Consider the following 18,597-nt stretch of genomic DNA (forward strand, 5'->3'; position numbering starts at 1 on the left):
CACTTTGAAATTCTGATGGTAGCAGTGGTAAAATTCAGGAAGCAAAAAGCTATTTACAACTTGTACAGAAATCAGGCAGCAATTAGAAAAGCAATGGGCATGAAAGGGAAGCAGTGGTTGAGAAATGAGTGAGACAGGGTTGTAGTCTATCCCTGATGTTATTCGATCTGTATCTTGAGCAAGCAGTAAATGAAACAAAACAAAAATTTGGAGTAGGAATTAAAGTCCAGCGAGAAGAAATAAAAACTTCAAGGTTTGATGATGACATTGTAATTCTGTCGGAAGCAGCAAACGACTTGGAAGAGCCGTTGAACGGAATGGACAGTGTCTTGAAAAGAGGGTATAAGATGAACATCAACAAAAGCAAAACAAGGATAATGGAATGTAAAAAAAAAGGGCATGGGGTCAGCACACCGCTCTCCCGGTCGTTATGATGGTATTCTTGACCGAAGCCTCTACTATTCGGTCGGTTAGCTCCTCAATTGGTATCACAAGACTGAGTGCACCCCGAAAAATGGCAACAGCGCATGGCGGCCTGGATGGTCACCCATTCAAGTGCTGACCACGCCCGACAGCGCTTAACTTTGGTGATCTCACGGGAACCAGTGTATCCACTGCGGCAAGGTCGTTGCCTGTCTAATTAAATCAGGCAATGTGAGGGAATTACATTAGGAAATGAGACACTTAAAGTAGTAGATGAGTATTGCTATTTGGGAAGCAAAATAACTGATGATGGTTGAAGTAGGAGGGATATAAAACCTAGGCTAACAATTGCAAGAAAAGCATTACCAAAGAAGAGAAATTTGTTAACATTGAGTATAGATTTAAGTGTCAGGTAGTCCATTCTGAAAGTATTTGTATAGAGTGTAGCCATGTATGGAAATGAAACATGGACGATAAACAGTTTAGACAAGAAGAAAATAGAAGCTTTTTAAATGTGGTGCTGCAGAAGAATGCTGAAGATTAAACAGGTAGATCTTGTAACTAATGAGCAGGTAGGGAACAGAATTGGGGAGAAGAGAGATTTGTGATACAACCTAACTAGAAAAAGGGATCAATAATTTAGTACTGGAAGGAAGAGGGAGACCAAGAGATGAATACAGTAAGCTGATTAAGAAGGATGTAGGTTGCAGTAGTTACTCAGAGCTGAAGGGGCTCTCACAAGTTAGAGTACCATGGAGATCTGCATCAAACCAGTCTTTGGACTGAATACCAAGACAACAAGAACAACAACAACAACAAAACAACATGTATTCAAAATGTATGAAAAAAATTTCAGTGCAGCAAAAGTACTCCTAATGTAAGGTCAAATGCCCCACTGATGGTTATGCCTGGTTTTTCATCGAGCATACACTGAATGGTGAGGTGAAGTTAAAATTTGTCCAGGATGAGAGTTATGCAAATTGTCCAACTCAGTGTACTTGGGAAAAAATTGTACATACTGTAGGAAAATTTATAAACTGGTTATCACATCATAAAAAAGAAAATAATCAAAGTATTCCTACAGTGCAGGAATAAACTTCACCAAAATAATAAGCCTTTCTGAATTCCATGAGTTATGTCAGAATAAAGCCAACCTTGTTTACTGCATAAATGAAGTCTTTGGCCATTAGGTGCTATGTAACATACATCTTGCACAATAATAGAAAATTTGCATTACCTCTGGTTTTAGTCAGAGACTACATGAAGCTGCGGAGGAACTGTTGGCATGAATATGAATCCTTGCAAGAACTTATGTGGCTGCCTGGTCACAAAGACTGATATAATAATAATTAAGGCCATTTTAAATCACCATTTGTTCTTGGTTCCTGGTACAGTACAGTTCTTTTATAGCAAAAATATTTGTATGATTTGCAGTAATAAAAGCAATTAAGTATTAAATCATAATATCACGTACAGCATTCTTATTACATTTCTTCCAGTTCAATTGATATCAGTCAAAGGATGATACGATCTTTAAGGAATTTCAGAGTGATTATGTATTAGTATGAGATATGTTAGACCTTAATCTGTGACAGTAATTCATATTAAATACAGCAGAAAATGAACCTGCAGCTTCATCCATTACTTCACAGATCATCTTTTATTGCAATAATATTCAAATGAATTAATTACCTTGTTAGCCATGTGCCACCAGATAGGGGAGATGAGAATAATATCAATTATTTCGTATGTAATGCATATCCCACTTGACAGCTATGCCTTGGTTCTTCTTTGCTTACACAGTGTCAAGTGTTGCATATTTTATCTTGATTTCTGTTCAATTTTTAAATTACTGCAATACAAACAAGGCTTTTCAGAAGTGATATTCACTTGTGTTAAAACTTAATGTTTGAGAGACCATTTTCCAAGCATAAAACTGATTTGCAGTAATAAAAGCAATTAAGTATTAAATCATAATATCACGTACAGCATTCTTATCACATTTCTTCCAGTTCAATTGATATCAGTCAAAGGATGATACGATCTTTAAGGAATTTCAGAGTGATTATGTATTAGTATGAGATATGTTAGACCTTAATCCGTGACAGTAATTCATATTAAATACAGCAGAAAATGAACCTGCAGCCTCATCCATTACTTCACAGATCATCTTTTATTGCAATAATATTCAAATGAATTAATTACCTTGTTAGCCATGTGCCACCAGATAGGGGAGATGAGAATAATATCAATTATTTCGTATGTAATGCATATCCCACTTGACAGCTATGCCTTGGTTCTTCTTTGCTTACACAGTGTCAAGTGTTGCATATTTTATCTTGATTTCTGTTCAATTTTTAAATTACTGGAATACAAACAAGGCTTTTCAGGAGTGATATTCACTTGTGTTAAAACTTAATGTTTGAGAGACCATTTTCCAAGCATAAAACTTTTTATGAACATTAATGAAGAGTTTCATGTACCAACAAAGGCATTTTATCCTGCAAGGTTTAACAGAAATTGAGGTTTTCATAATCTGGTTCACAGAAGCAGCTGTAGGGGCCACATGATGTTTAGGAGTTATTGGTCTTTCCCTTATTTTGTCTATATCCACAGTTTTACACTACTATTGTTATTCATTTTTACTTTCTACCAAATATATAAGAATATAAAGCCTACAGTTGCAGGTTAACTTTATCGTTTACCTAGGTTTCAACGTTAGCAATAACGTCTTCTTCAGAACATAAAATATTATTTAAATGTTTGCCTAAAACAAGCCATGTCCTAAGTCAACTTTATAAAACTTGAGGCATAACCATAAGGTTTTGTCACTTCTATTAAACAAGCTGTAGCAAATTCACTTTAAGCCCATTGTATGGGCCTCGTTGTGTGACTAGAGACTGCGGACCGCGAGGGCTCCGCGGTCTGCCTCACAGAGGGCGGCGTGCATGCGCGAGACATATAGACTCACCTGCAGCCATTCATATCCATTGTGCATTCCGACGGACGTGGGCAATTCCAGCAGGACAATTCAACACCCCAGACATCCAGAATTGCTACAGAGTGGCTCCAGGAACACTCTTCTGAGTTTAAATACTTCCGCTGACCACCAAACTCCACAGACATGAACGTTATTGAGCATATGTGGGATGCCTTGCAATGTGCTGTTCAGAAGAGATCCTGCAGGGTTTATGGTGTCAGTTCCCTCCAGCACTACTTCAGACATTAGTCAAGTCCATTCCACATCATGCTGCAGCATTTCTGCATGCTCGCAGGGGCCGTACACGATATTAGGCAGGTGTACCAGTTTCTTTGGCTCTCCAGTGTATATTAGAAAGGCCCTTACTTTGTCAGTATACAGACAGCTGATAGTGGTCTGTGTAAAGTTACAAAAATGCTTTGTTTAGATGAGAAGAGCAGCTGAGTAGTAGAGGAGGAGGAACAGTGACTTTTCAAAACTGCAGCTTTTCTTCTAACACAAACACACAGTATATACAGGGTGAGTCACACAAGATGTAACACCCTTTTCATTTTGTGAACTGTTCCATGTATTGTAGTGTTTCGGGATATTTGTAAACATTCCAAAACACCATTGGAAAGCTGTCAACAAGAGATGCTCATGAGTAAATTGATTAAGGATAAATGTAGTGAGAAAGGGAAACTGTATATTTTCCTTTCTTGTATGCAGTGAGTGTGGAGCAGTGGTGGAGCCAGCGAGAAGGGGATCATTAAAAATGGTATTACAACCACTGGTCGTCCGGGAGTCATTTGTACCATGGTGCAGAAAGTGTCAGAATCAGCGAGCCTTGGAGTAAATGACACACCAACAAGGGCATAATGAATAATTGAAGAGTGGTAGTTGTTTCTCTGGTTTTTCTCCCAGGTCCTACAGGATGCATGTACAAATGTTTGAAGGTACTGAAGAGAGTGGTATTATTGTAGCAATTGTTAATTCTGCTGTGAAAAGTGATAATGAAAATGTTGGGCAAAATATACCCCTGTTCGTGCTAAGTGTGGCTATTTATTTAGTAGCGCAATAGAGAGAACGTGCGGAACCATTCCAGGGATCATAGCGTGTACTTTCATCAGACGGTGTATTGGGGTTAGCAAAGTATTGCCCTGTTATATCGGCCAGGAACAAAACTTCCCACCAGTGCTGATATAAGACCAACCACAAATCTTACAAAATAAACAACAGCAGGAAAAGAAGGAAAAATACACCCCTGTATCAAAACAGGGTTTTTGGAAAATGTTAGAGCATTGGAGAACATGTATTTTCTTCCAGAATGAGATTTTCACTCTGCAGCGGAGTGTGCCCTGATATGAAACTTCCTGGCAGATTAAAACTGTATGCCCGATCGAGACTCGAACTCGGGACCTTTGCCTTTCGCAGGCAAGTGCTCTACCATCTGAGCTACCGAAGCACGACTCACGCCCGGTCCTCACAGCTTTACTTCTGCCAGTATCTTGTCTCCTACCTTCCAAACTTTACAGAAGCTCTCCTGCGAACCTTGCAGAACTAGCACTCCTGAAAGAAAGGATATTGCAGAGACATGGCTTAGCCACAGCCTGGGGGATGTTTCCAGAATGAGATTTTCACTCTGCAGCGGAGTGTGTGCTGATATGAAGCTTCCTGGCAGGTTAAAACTGTGTGCCCGACCGAGACTCGAACTCAGGACCTTTGCCTTTCGCAGGCAAGGCAGGCAGGCAGGCAAGTGCCTGTGAAAGGCAAAGGTCCCGAGTTCGAGTCTCGGTCGGGCACACAGTTTTAATCTGCCAGGAAGTTTCATGTATTTTCTTGTTTGGTTAACGTTTTTAGCTTTGGTATGAACTAAGATATTGAAGCAAGTACTTTTTTTAATGGAGCTGTATACTTTTTATAACTGCACTTGATTACTCTTGAGAAGACAATTCCAGGGATCTTCACCGCAGTTGGATCGCATGGAGGTGGTAATGAAGGATCCGGACCGCCAAGATGATAAAGGTAATACTACTTTCATCGGGCAGTGTATTGGGGTCAGCAAAGTATTGCCCTGTTATATCGGCCAGGAACAAAACTTCCCACTAGTGCTGATATAAGACCAACCACAAATCTTACAAAATAAACAACAGCAGGAAAAGAAGGAAAAATAAACCCAAAAATAGACCCCTGTATCAAAACAGGGTTTTTGGAAAATGTTAGAGCATTGGAGGACATGTATTTTCTTGTTTGGTTAACGTTTTTAGGTTTGGTATGAACTAAGATATTGAAGCAAGTACTTTTTTTAATGGAGCTGTATACTTTTTATAACTGCACTTGATTACTTTTGAGAAGACAATTACAGGGATATAGAATTTGTTAATGTTGATATTGAAACTTGTCATAAAAAAATTCAAGAAATGTCCTACAATTTGAAAGCACGGTGGCCAGATCTGGCATTAGCAATGCAAACACTGCCAAACAGAGTTCTCATGCTGTGTTGCATCAGAATGTCAACACATTTGCCTGTTGGATCAAATCTTCATTCTATCATTTAGATATTTAATACAGTAGTTCCGTTTTGCAGAGGATTAAAACCTCTTTATTTTTGGAGAATGAACAGTTGATTTTTCTGTTTGAGCTCTGTTTCACAAATGTCAAACTGTCTTCCTATGACCTTCGTGATACACGAGATTCTAGTCTATATCATATTTCCATATATAACATTCATAGATGAATCTGCATCTAAGTGATAAGTTGGTTTAAGGGGAAATAATGCTTTATTCTCATAGTGCAGGCTTACGTTACGGTATAGAACCACAGAGCATGGGTGGCAGTGGTTGCACCACAAATGCTGTTTCCGGCCATCATGCTCTCTCATTCTAGTACATTTCTCGAATTTTTTTGTGGCAGGTTTCAATATCAACATTAACAAACACTATTTCACTATAATTGTCTTCTCAAGAGCTGTCGATTTCAGTATAAAAAGTGCATGGTTCCATTTAAGAAAACATACTTCCATCAATATCTTCATTGGTATCACCACTAAAAACAGATTAGTGTTCATCATAATTTGTTGTTAGTGTAGTTTAAAGAAGTAGGCAGCAGTGTTTGTTTATGCCTATGTGTTTACTTTACTTGTCTCACACCCCAAAAGGCTGTCCTACATGAAAGGTTTTATAGAATGTGATGAGTGAATGAATGAACAAATGAATGAATTTATTCTCTTTTGTCCTGAAAAAAGGTGTCTTTCTTTGTTACTGCTGATACTCTCTGTTTTGCAAAAGAAATATGTTAGCTTATAGATAAGTTACTGTATTCATTTTATTTAACAGGTTAAATAAATGCTGGTGGTGTTTGCTTATACAACTATTACTTCAAAACCCAGCATTTTTCCACAACACAGCAGTAACTGACTTACTTGTATATTATTTACATATTATAAAATATTTACAATGTATATACAATTGGAATCAATATTATTACAGAACAATACCAATATCAAAGAGATTTTTTACAGATCTAATTCAAGTACTTCTTTTGGCAAAGTACTGCTTCAAAAAGTTTTGATTGTTGTGTATCACTATACATTGAGACAGTAAATAAAATCAGGTAAATTGCACCAGGAAGAGTGATCTTCCTTAAGTACCAGTGAGACACTTGTAACGCATCTGTAGAAACTGGCAGGTTGCTATGACATCCATTGTACTTAATCCCACTCTTAATGCAGCATCTAATAAGTATTACTATTTAAATGAAAGAGAACTCTTCCTGGATACTGTATGTCACCTTCTGAGGTAAAAGAATTTAAAATCTCTCAGTTCCCTCCTTGGCTTGCCTGCAAAGAAAGAAAAATTAACATTAGAAAACTTTAAAACCAAGTGAGAACTCTTCCCTACCATCATTGTCAAGCAAGTTACATATTGTTTGTTGATTTTTGATCGAAACAAAAAGCTGTTAAGAACAACAAACTTGTTACATGCAGTCACTGAAATAAATACTACAATCTGTGATGGTATTGTGAAGAAGAGACTTTAGTACAGAATGCTGTTTATCTTATTAATACAGAAATATTTCCTCACTAACATATAATAAATGTTTTAAGGTAAAAAGTAGAGAATTCAACTCCTGAGCATTTGGCAAAATATATAAATTTAAGTAATTCCCTAGAACTTGTTCCTATGAAGGGAAGACTAGTGGTGATGCCAAAACACCTGCTGACAGAAAGCAACACAGAGATCATCAGAGTGAATGGAAGAACTAGAGGGCTGAGGGACAAGGACTGCTGCCTTGGCAGCAGCGGTGCCCAGAAATTCATACAAACAGGTTTGTCAGTGGAAGGAACCCGCCAGAAATTCATACAGACGGTTTGTCAGTGGAAAAGTGAAAGCCAATGTTGACGCTCCATGAGTAAAGGTGATTGAGACAATGCTGAAGAAGGAGACTAGTCTCTGGAGAACTGCAATAGATAGCAAAATCATCGACGAAAAGGGTACTGGAGAGGCCCGCTGGAAGACAGTCCATAATAGGGTTAATAACAATAGCAAAGAGGATGACGCTCAGGACAGAACCCTGAGGCACTCCATTTTCATGGATAAAGGTGTCCAACAAGACAGAACCCACACATACCTTAAAAACTCTGTCTTGTAAAAATTCCTGAAGGAAATGGGGCAGGCGGCTTCTCAAGCCCACATGTAGAGAGTACGGAGGATACCAGTCCTCCAGCAGGTGTTGTAGGCTTTCTCCAAATCAAAAAACATGGGCACAGTCTGGTATTTCTGCAGAAAACCATTCACAACACGGGTTGACAAAGTGATGAGATGGTCAACTCCAGAACAGTGCGCTCGAAATCCACATAGTGCAGTGATTAGTAAATTGTGAGACTTGAGCCACCATACCAGCCAGGCATGAATCATATGTTCTAACACCTTCCAAACATAGCTGGTGAGAGAAATAGGGTGGTAGCTACAAGGAAGGTGCTTGTCCTTACCACACTTAGTTAAGGGTATGACAGAGGCTTCACGCAAGCAACTGGGAAACATGTCCTCTGCCCAGATGCGATTGTACATGTGAAAGAGAAAGTGCTTGCCCCTGAAGAAAGGTGCTGCAACATCTGAATGTGAACATTGTCTGACCCTGGGGCTGAGGATTGGGATGAAGTGAGAGCCTGATCTAGCTCCCTCGTAGTAAAGGTGAGCACTTCCCATTCTGAGGAGAGAAGGGTATCACCCGATCCTCCTCCACTCATTTCCAGTGGAGGAAGATAGGCTGATAGTGGGTGGAGCTCAAAATCTTCCCAAAATAGCGGCCCAAGGTGTCAGAGATGCAATAGGGTCCACTATGACCTCACCTGCTACGTTGGCCAGAAATTGGGAAGTATCTTGGTCCCAGAGAGCCGTCAGAAATTGACCCTCACATTGGAAGAGGGAATGGAACTGCTAAAAGAACTAGTAAATGAAATCCAGCTAGCTTCTTTGCTATCCCAAAGAACATGATGACACTGCGCACACAACTGTTATCATGAATACAGTTCACCATCATAGAATGATGGTTAAAAATGCCGAAAGCACAACTCTGTGTGCAAATTGCGCCACGGCTCGCCTCAGTCCACCAAGGGACCGGGACATGGCATGGTAAAGATGAAGTGCAAGGAATGGAATGTTCTGTGGCGGTAAGGATAATGTTGGTAAGGTATTCTACTTGGTCATCACAACTTGGGAAAAGCTGTTCATCAAAGGTTGCCAGGAAGAGTATAGACTCTACTCAGCCTTGGAAAGCTGCCATTTGAGTTTTGCACGTAGGTGGGGTAGGAGTTTGAAATGGATAGGAAACAGGCGCTCAAGTACATGTCAGAGATAATATGCTACTTGAGATGATGAGCAAGCTGAGCAGTGCAGAAGGATAGGTCCAAATGGGAATAGGTGTGTGTCGAGTCTGAAAGGAATGCAGGTGCTCCAGTGTTAATGCAGATGAGGTTGAATTGATTGCCAAGGTCAGCAAACAGGGCACCTCTCTGACAGGTTCTGGGAGAGCCCCAAAGGGGATGGTGCTCATTAAAGTCACCAAGCAGCAAAAAGGGAGTTGCTCAACAAGCTGGAGGAAGTCTGCCCTGGTGACACCGAGTGACTGAGGGATGCAAATGGTACAAAGGGAAAAGGTGAAGTGAGGAAGGAAAATGCAGACTGCAACTGCTTGCTGCTAGGTATTCAGGGAGATGGTTTGACTATGAACATCAATCTGGATGAGACGGCATGCTGTCCTCAGGGGGAAGGTCGAAGCGGACTGGAAAGAAATGAGAGAGGTCAAAGCAGTTGTGACAATGCAATTTTGTTTCCTGGAGGCAGAGAGCAAGTGGATGCTGCAATTCCAGGAGTAGCCATAATTCCTCCTTATTGGATCTAAGTCCATGAACATTCTGTTGGAGGAGAGTCATGACGAGGAAAGGGGAGGAGGGCAAAAAACGAAGGGGTGTCACCTCGGGGGCTGCCAAGTCCCAGCTTTTGAAGACACTGTTACACAACACAGAAGCTGGAAGATCGCACTCCATGAGATCTTCAGAGGTGTCGGCATCCTCTGTTGGTCAGTCTGCAGAGTCCAGTGCAGAAAAATGGCTGGCGATACGCTCCGACGACATGGAGGTTGGCCGCGTGAGAGTATCACACGGTGACAGGACACTGTTGAAGAGGATCTCCGAGCCAGTGAAGGAGAAGCCTTTGCAGTTGCAGATGACAATTCAGATGTTTGTTGGCTGGAGGGATGTAAAAAGTCTTTGCGGAAGTATTCCTCCTGTCCTTACTGACCAGTTGGTTGCATAGCAGGTGATTTCGCCACCAGAGGCGAAAATTTGGCGGCTTATTGCCCAGCTGGAGGAGAAGGAGACGGAGATGCTATCTTGACACTGGGCGATTATATAGCCACTGTGCTGAATTTGAGGTCACATGTCTGCATGACAATGTCCTTTGTGGAGCGAGATGTAGTAAGAATGGTACAGTAAGTGCTGGATGGTAAAACACAAGGTTTCTGACTAGCCAACAACTTGCAAGTGTCAGAATAATGCACTTTTTTCTTCATCCTAATCTCCAGTATGACCCCCTCATTGAGACACACAGGACTATCTCTGTAGGAGGCTGCATGGTTGCCAATGCAATAGATCCAACAGTGAGAAGGAGGTGGACAGTCACCCTCGTGAGTATCCCTACCATGTGTTACACATTTGGCTGGGTGTCAACAATACATTCACGTGTGTTTGTAATAATGACAGTGGTAACAGCACATTGGGTTCAGAATGCATGGTCGGACTGTGATAACTTCATAGCCTGCTTTGATCTTTGATGGAAGCACTACTCCATCAAACGTGAGAAAAAGAGTGCATGTGGACACTAAGGATGCATCTACCTTTTTCATCAACTGATGGACTGCAGTGATGCTCTGATCAGAGAGGTAAGTGTGGATTTTTACCTTGGTCAGACCATCGAGCAGCCTAGTGTAAATAACACCATGCAAAGAATTCAGCATTTGACAGGTCTCAGCACGAACAGGATAGCTGCGGAGGAGCGAAGCTGAGAGCAGTAGTTGTGATTGAGAAACGAGAAGTCATCTCCAAAAGCAAAGTGCCAGAGCAGGATTTCACAGGGCCAACAACTGCATCAACACCTTTCTGAATAGTAAGCGGATTACCCATAGCAAAGGACTGACCATCTTCAGTACGTGAAACCATGAGAAACCAAGGTGCAGCAGGGAGGGTCATTGAATTATTAGTCTCATTCTGTTTATGTTTAGTAGACATAGACTGTGAAGAAATGGTTGGCTCATTACGAGAAAATCCCCCATGATTGGCAGCGTCTCTGATGACACGCTCCTAGAACTGGGGGCCCCCCGCAGAGGGGCTCACCCACCTTAGATGATTGTTCAAACCTCCCAAACACCTGACAGAGAGACCAATTAGCAATTTGGGAAGGTAACAGCTCATGCAATCACCCCTCCCTTGGCCTGGTCTGTACCAGGGCGTAAGTGTGAACCCTACCTGTCAATCCGGGACTGGGAATTATGTGTTACCCAGTCACCTGTTACATGTCAGTCACGTGGGCCAGCCTTTAGGAGCTTTCAGGGAGGAGAAAGAAGAGGAACCCCAAATGCTGAAGTGGAGGAAGGGTAAAAGGGGAACAAAGAATGAAAAAACAGAGGAAATAGTCTCTTTTATGATGCGCAAAATGCCTTTCGGAAGGGCAGGTAAACAACAACAGCTGTACTTGAGTTAGTTACAAACATAAGTCAGGGTTTTGAAGACAAAGAGTCTACAGTACTAGTACTCTGGGACCTTAGTAAGGCATTTGACTGCTCCCAGATAAGGCACTGCTCAGAAAGCTAAAAACATATGGTATAGCGGGATCTGTCCTGCAAACTCTTAAATCCTACCTGAGAAACAGATGACAGATTGTCTCCATGGTGCCTCAGGGGTTGGTAATAGGTCCCCTGCTGTTCCTTATTTTCGTAAATGTCATAGGCTCCAATAGGCACACCTTGCAGTTTGCGGATGATACAGCCTTGTTCTCAAAAGGAGAGAATGTTTAACAGGCAGTCCAACAAGCAGAAGTCTTGTTCAATGAAGCTAAGGCCTGGTTTATCATGAACAAAATGAAAATTAATGAAGGAAAAACTCAAAGGATGATACGCAGCCTCAGCAATACTGGAGAGCACTGGGTAATGCAGCAGATGTTAAACTTCTGGGCTTTCTCATTGATACCAAATTAACCTGGCAACAGCACATCAAACATGTATGTTCCAAACTTTCATGGGTCCTGTACCTCTTGAGGAAACTGAAAAGTATAGTAGCAGAACAGTACCTTGTACTATGCAATGTTCCACAGCCATGTCAGTTATGGGCTGTTGTTTTGGGGCCTTTCAGCAGGCTTCAAGAATGTACTTTTACTGCAAAAAAAAGCAATGAGAATCATTACTTCAAGGAAAAAAGAGACCACTGTAAACCAATTTTCACCAGGTTAGGTGTTCTGACTGTTTACAGCCAGTATATACTGAACTGCCTGTTCCACATAAAGAGAAACCATGATGTTTACAGAAAGAGAAATGAAGTTCACAAATACAGCACTCGCAACAAAGACAGTATCAACATGCCAAGATGTCGATTAGCAAAGACACAAAACAGCTTCCCAGTGGTGGCCTTAAAATTGTTTAATGCGCTACCTGATCACATTCAATCTTTACCATGCGAGCAATTTAAGCTAAAAGAGCAACCTTTCTACAATATTGAAGAATTCTTCTCTAGTAATAGCATAGTGTTTACTTGAGCTGCAGCTCAGTTCCATGACTCCAACACCAACCATTATATTTAATTTCATTATATACTTGTATCTATTTTATAGTTGTGATATTATTGTAATCTAATTTGTAACTTAAATGTGTCTTGTGGAATTAAATTACTATCATAGTAGAGTTGTATTCATGTATTTTGATAATGTTGTATCTTGTGGCTGGTGAATGACATAGAATTGATAATAAATGGTAATAATTAAAAAATGGTAATAAACTATTGTGACAAATAAGCCAAGCCACTCAATGTTCCTGAAACCATTGTCTGAAAAGGAACTGACAAATGTTATGAAAAAGCTAAAAGCATAAAAGTCTGCTGGACATGATGAAGTGTCAAACTGCCTAATGAAGCAGGTGGCAGCAGAAATAATTATGCTACTACTGGATATTGCCAACTGCTCTTTCCAAGAAGGAGTATTTCCAGATAAACTCAAATTAGTTAAATAGTTCCTGTATACAAAAAGGGAAAGCACAATGACCCTAACAACTACAGGCCAGTATCTTTAGTATCAGGCTTCTCCAAAACATTAGAAATTCTCATGCTAAAGAGACTAACTGCTTATTTGGAAAAACATAATGTAATAACTCCAGCACAGCACGGTTATCAGAAAGGGAAACCAATGGAAACAGCAATTGAATCATTAACAGAATCAATCGTACAGGCCTTGGACAACAAGATGGTAGTGTCTAGAGTTTTTCTTGATCCATCCAAGATGTTTGACACAGCTGATCATACAGTCCTAGTAAAGAAACTAGAGAATACTGGTATTCGTGGACATGCAGCAAACTGGATAACATCATATCTAAGTAACAGGAGACAATAGGTAGCCATTAATACCTTATGCAGATCAGAAATTAGAAGCATTAAGTGTGGTGTACCTCAAGGATCTGTAATGGGACCTGTTCTCTTCAATTTATTTGTGAATAATATACAAACATGTAAAAATGAAATCAAAATACTTTACTCAGATGATGTGACTGTGCTAAATGTTTCCAACAATGTGGAGGCACTTGAGCAAAATACATTCATATCAGTCAGTAGTACAGCAGAATGGCTCTCAGGAAATGAATTAATCATTAATCTGAAAAAACTATGTACATGGTCTTCAAATATAAACAAAATGAAGAACATATGGATGTTTCCTTAGATGAAAAAGGACTGGAAGAAGTAACTGCAGTTAAGTTTTTGGGTATTACAATAGACAGTGAGCTAAATCGGAAACAGCAGATAAATACTGTTTCCAGTAAGCTAAGCTCAGTTATATTTATAATGAAACCACTGGCTCAGTATACTCACCGAGACCTCTTGTGCATTGTCTATCATGGACGTTTTGAACCATACATGTGATATGGAATCACAGTATGGGGGAACTCAACTATCATACAAATGAAGAGGATATTCACATAACAGAAGAAAGCCATTCGAATTATATTGAAAAAGAAGTAAAAAGAATCATGCAAAAGTTGTTTCAAGGAACTAAACATTCTGACATTTCCATCATTGTATATATTCAAGACCAATGTGAGTGCATTACATGATCACACAAAACTGGAGATAGGACATATTCATCAAGATTCGAGAGAGTTTTGTATGGAGTACCCCAGGGATCTGTATTAGGGCCATTACCGTTTTTAATATTTATCAATGACCTACCAAGTCAACTATCTGAAGCAGAGGCAGTACTGTTTGCTGATGATACAAGTTTGTTTGTTAAAGCAAATAGTGAAGCTGACTTACAGGAAAAAGTCACATTAGCAACAGACGAAGCAGACAGATGGTTTAATGAAAACAGACCCATTGTGAATGCCAAAAAAACAATGTGGATCAACTTCAGACATATTACAAATAAAATAAAAACTAACCTTACAGTAGAACTGGGTAAGTGTAAGATTGAACAAACATCATACACTAAATTCTTGGGAGTATGGTTTGATGAACACTTAAGATGGGAAAACATGTAATATCATTGAACAAAAAATTAAGTCAAACACGTTATATACTTAGAATGCTTAAAAGGTCATGTAATATTAAAACAGTGTTATGTGTTTATTTCTCATTCATGCACAGTTTATTAAGATGCGGCGTACAGTTTTGGGGGAACATCAGTCTAACAAATTACTCATTTAGACTACAAAAGAAGGCAGTCAGAATAATAAAAGGTATAGGATATAGAGACTCTTGTAGGCAAGCTTTCAAAGAATTAAAAATCATGACACTGCTATCTTTATACATATATGAAAGCATATGTTTCTTAAAAGAACATGAAGAATTTTCTACATTAAACAGAGAATTTCACAACTACGAAACAAGGAATAGGAATGATTTCCACAGAGAAATTCATAAAACAGCTATGTATCACAAAAGTGTACTATACCAACCCAAAATCCTCTACAGTGCTCTCCCCAAAGAACTAAAAATAATACCAAAACTGTACATATTTAAAAGAGAATTAAAAAACATGTTATTGAGCAATAGTTTTTACAGTCTCACATTTAAATACTTGCTGTTTCTATGAAAGTGTGAAACGGTGTTAATGTAAGAATGTAAATAAGCTTTGATGTGAGAATCACAAACTTTTTTTCTGTACGTTGTTATCCTACTTGTATATTTTTATGTTAATGTTCTAAAAGTTCTATTAAAATTGTAATGTCTAAGTGACAAGTAAATTCAATTACAAATTTTCATGTATATGTATTTTAAATTGTAATCTTTATTGACAAGTCCTATGTCATTTCGATGATGTACTACAAGGATGCTAATAAATTGAATTGAATTGAATGAGACTGTTCATACACACAACACAAGGAACAGAAAACAACTGCGGTGCATTCCACATAGACTTAAGATTTTTAAAAAAGGACCCAAATACTCTGGCATCAAGTTAATACAAGCAATGACAAGGGAATTACAAGACCTCAAAACTGAGGAAACATTCCCCACAACTCTAAAAAAGTTTCTGATACAAGGATAATTTTATAGTGCAGCTGACTACAAACAGTGATCAAAAGTTCATCCTGTGAGTGATAAATCTCATGCATCATAAAAAGAACTAGCAACAGAAATCAGTGTTAAAGAAATTAACTATAATTAGGAACCACTGATGTATAATATAAGCTAATTATATCTCACAAAATTATTATTATTATTCTTTGTACATATCATGTATCTTAAGTCATTTTGTACCATGTAATATTATGAATATACTGCATCATAAGTCAATGTGTATGATTTAATATTATATACATACTGTGAAAGCTCCTATGTATATTTAATGTGTAAGCTGTTTTATATACTTTTATATTTCGTATGATCTAGATTGTAAGCCTAATGACCTGTCCTATGTTACAAGTACATATCTGTACAAAAGGTAATTTATGGGACCAATAAAAATCACAATCACATGCTTGTTGACTATCGGACCAGATGTATGATTGGATACAAAACTCATTAGAATATTCTTAATGGAACAAATCTGACAAATATGAAGGTAATTTCAAGAATATCACAAGGGATTGTTAAAGGATCACTACTATTTACAATTTATATTACTGATCTAGTGGATAATTCTGGAGACCCTGTGAGGCTATGGTTAGTGCTATTGCCTGTAATAAGACTGCACTGCTGGAAGACTGCAGCAAAATACAGGAAGATCTGCAGTGGATCAACAGTTGGTCAGGATTGCCAGTTGACTCTCAATTTGAATAAATGTAAGGTATTCCATGTCGGTAGTTGAAGATATTCACTATTGTTTGATTACACTGTAGGAGGCAAATCACTGGAAGCAGTGTCTACCATAAAACATCTTGGCATAACCATCTGGATCAGCCTAAAGTGAAATGACCACATAAAACAAATAGTAGGAAAATCTGATAGAGGACATATTAATTGGGAAAATTTTAAGGAACTGTAATTCATCCTTGAGAGAAATAGCTCACCAAACACTCAGTCATCCAAGACTTGACAATTATTCATCAGTCTCGGACTCTTACTAAATAGGATTAAAAGATGAGATTTTCATCTTGGAATAATTCACTCAGCATGAAAGCATTAAAGAGGCTCAGCAAACTCCAGTGGTAGACAGAGGCACTGTGCATCACAGGGAGGTTTGCTGTTGAAATTTCGAGAGAATACTTTCCAAGAAGAGTCAAGGAACATATTACTTTCTCCCACATATGTCTCCTGAAATGATCACAATGAGAAAATCGGAGAAATTATATATCATATGAAGCTTTGCTGACAAGTTCTTTCCACATACCATTCAAGAATGAGGAGAAAAGGCAGTGTTATCAGAAGTACCCTCTACCACACACCAGAAGGTGGCTTGTGGCATACAGATATAAATGTAGACAGTACTACAACCACTACCATTTATGTGTGATGGATAAAATTTATCAAATACTCATCTATTTTGCAAAGCATTGTTTTTTTCCTTTTTATTGGTCACTGTAAGCATCTGAAATTTTTTGCTGTTAACCTGTCATCTTATTATATACATGTATATTGTTGTGAAAAGAATGGACTGCTACTCATTACAAAAGGAGGCATTGAGTCACAGACAGGCACAATGAAAAGACTACTAAACTTTTAAGCTTTCAGCCAAAAGGCATTCTTTGGAAATAGAAATGGACACAAATTCATACAAGCCAACTCGCTCACGTATGGCCACTGTCTCTGGCCAATGTGACATGACTACCAAATGGCCAGAACCAGTGATCATGTGTGTGTGATTTGTGCTTTTGTGAATGTGTGAGTGCTTGCTGTTTATAAAGAATGTCTTTTGGTTGAAATCTTAAATGTTTAATAGCCTTTTCATTGTGCCTGACTGGGACTCAGCATCTGCTGTACATGGTGAGTAGCAATCTATCCTTTTTATAATAATTTTGTTACTCCAGCCTGGAATTGTTTGTTATATGTATTTTTGATTTACCTGCACAATTCCCCAGATGGCAACAGTTGTTAAAACACCCAACACAAACATTATAAAATGGATTATATATTTGAAACTTATTCCATGGCGTTTCTTCATTATAAAACTTATAAGATTTATTTTTTTCTCTGAGTAAGGTGGGTACCTCATCCTGAAACGACAAACAATAAAGATAATTTCAAAACAGATAACAAAAAAGATATTTGTTTGCTATTATTATCTAAGTTTGTAATATCAGTGGAGGAATACTTTATTGTTTACTTTCACTAAATACATGTAGGCTACTTACGAATTAAGTTTTTCCACTAAAGGATTGAAGTTTTTCCCCAAGCAACTTTTCTTGTGGGTAAAAGTGTTGAAAGTATGGACACCATGATATGCCCCCATTCCACTAGATCCAACTCCACCAAAAGGAAGTGCTTCAACTAAATGAAAGGTAAACACTGTAGTCAGCAAAATGAAGTAATAACTGCAGCATAATTTTATGAATTTACCTTATGTAAAACATAAATTATTTTTCTCACTTTCAATTAACAGTCATCTGCTACCCTCTGTGTATTTAACTTCTTTCATAATAAGTGCCAGCAAAGTTTCAAATTTAAGAAGCCATATGTTTTATTCACAGAGAACATGTTATGATTTATTGACATACATTGTTACTTTTTCATGGTATGTTGTGTGTGATTTTTTAAAGATTTTCACATCAACAACTTCATTCTTACTTGGATTCTCAGAGTACACTCAGAAATGAGCAAAGGAACTATTATCTTACACACACTATAAATGGATTTGTCCCTGGAGAGAAATATAATTTGTTTTCAGAAGGTGGAGCTATAAAAACATAGTTTATCTCACAAAAAATTAGTTAAAGAACTGAAGTGATTACCAACATTTCTATTAAATGACCTTTTAAATTATATTTATCAGTTTTTCTAGTCCTTTGTTAAAATATTCTTTCTG

At 38.5% G+C, this 18,597-nt stretch overlaps 1 protein-coding gene and 1 pseudogene across 2 annotated transcripts in view; both read right to left on the minus strand.

The window, feature by feature from the left end:
- Nucleotides 1-515: 515 nt before the first annotated feature.
- On the minus strand, nucleotides 516-633 carry LOC124617148 (annotated as a pseudogene).
- Nucleotides 634-6,680: 6,047 nt separating this feature from the next.
- LOC124615478 (aldehyde dehydrogenase, dimeric NADP-preferring-like) overlaps nucleotides 6,681-18,597 on the minus strand; it is a 182,716-nt gene continuing 170,799 nt past the window's right edge. For both annotated transcript variants that reach the window (XM_047143401.1, XM_047143402.1), the window contains exons 10-12: nucleotides 17,927-18,062; nucleotides 17,638-17,788; nucleotides 6,681-7,220 (exon numbers count right to left, since the gene is read on the minus strand). In XM_047143401.1, coding sequence (XP_046999357.1) covers nucleotides 7,200-7,220; nucleotides 17,638-17,788; nucleotides 17,927-18,062 — 308 coding nt within the window. In that variant the 3' untranslated portion in view covers nucleotides 6,681-7,199. The remainder of the gene's footprint in view (nucleotides 7,221-17,637; nucleotides 17,789-17,926; nucleotides 18,063-18,597) is intronic.

The sequence above is a fragment of the Schistocerca americana genome, chromosome 5 (genome assembly GCF_021461395.2).
Source record: "Schistocerca americana isolate TAMUIC-IGC-003095 chromosome 5, iqSchAmer2.1, whole genome shotgun sequence".
Lineage (NCBI taxonomy): Eukaryota > Metazoa > Arthropoda > Insecta > Orthoptera > Acrididae > Schistocerca > Schistocerca americana.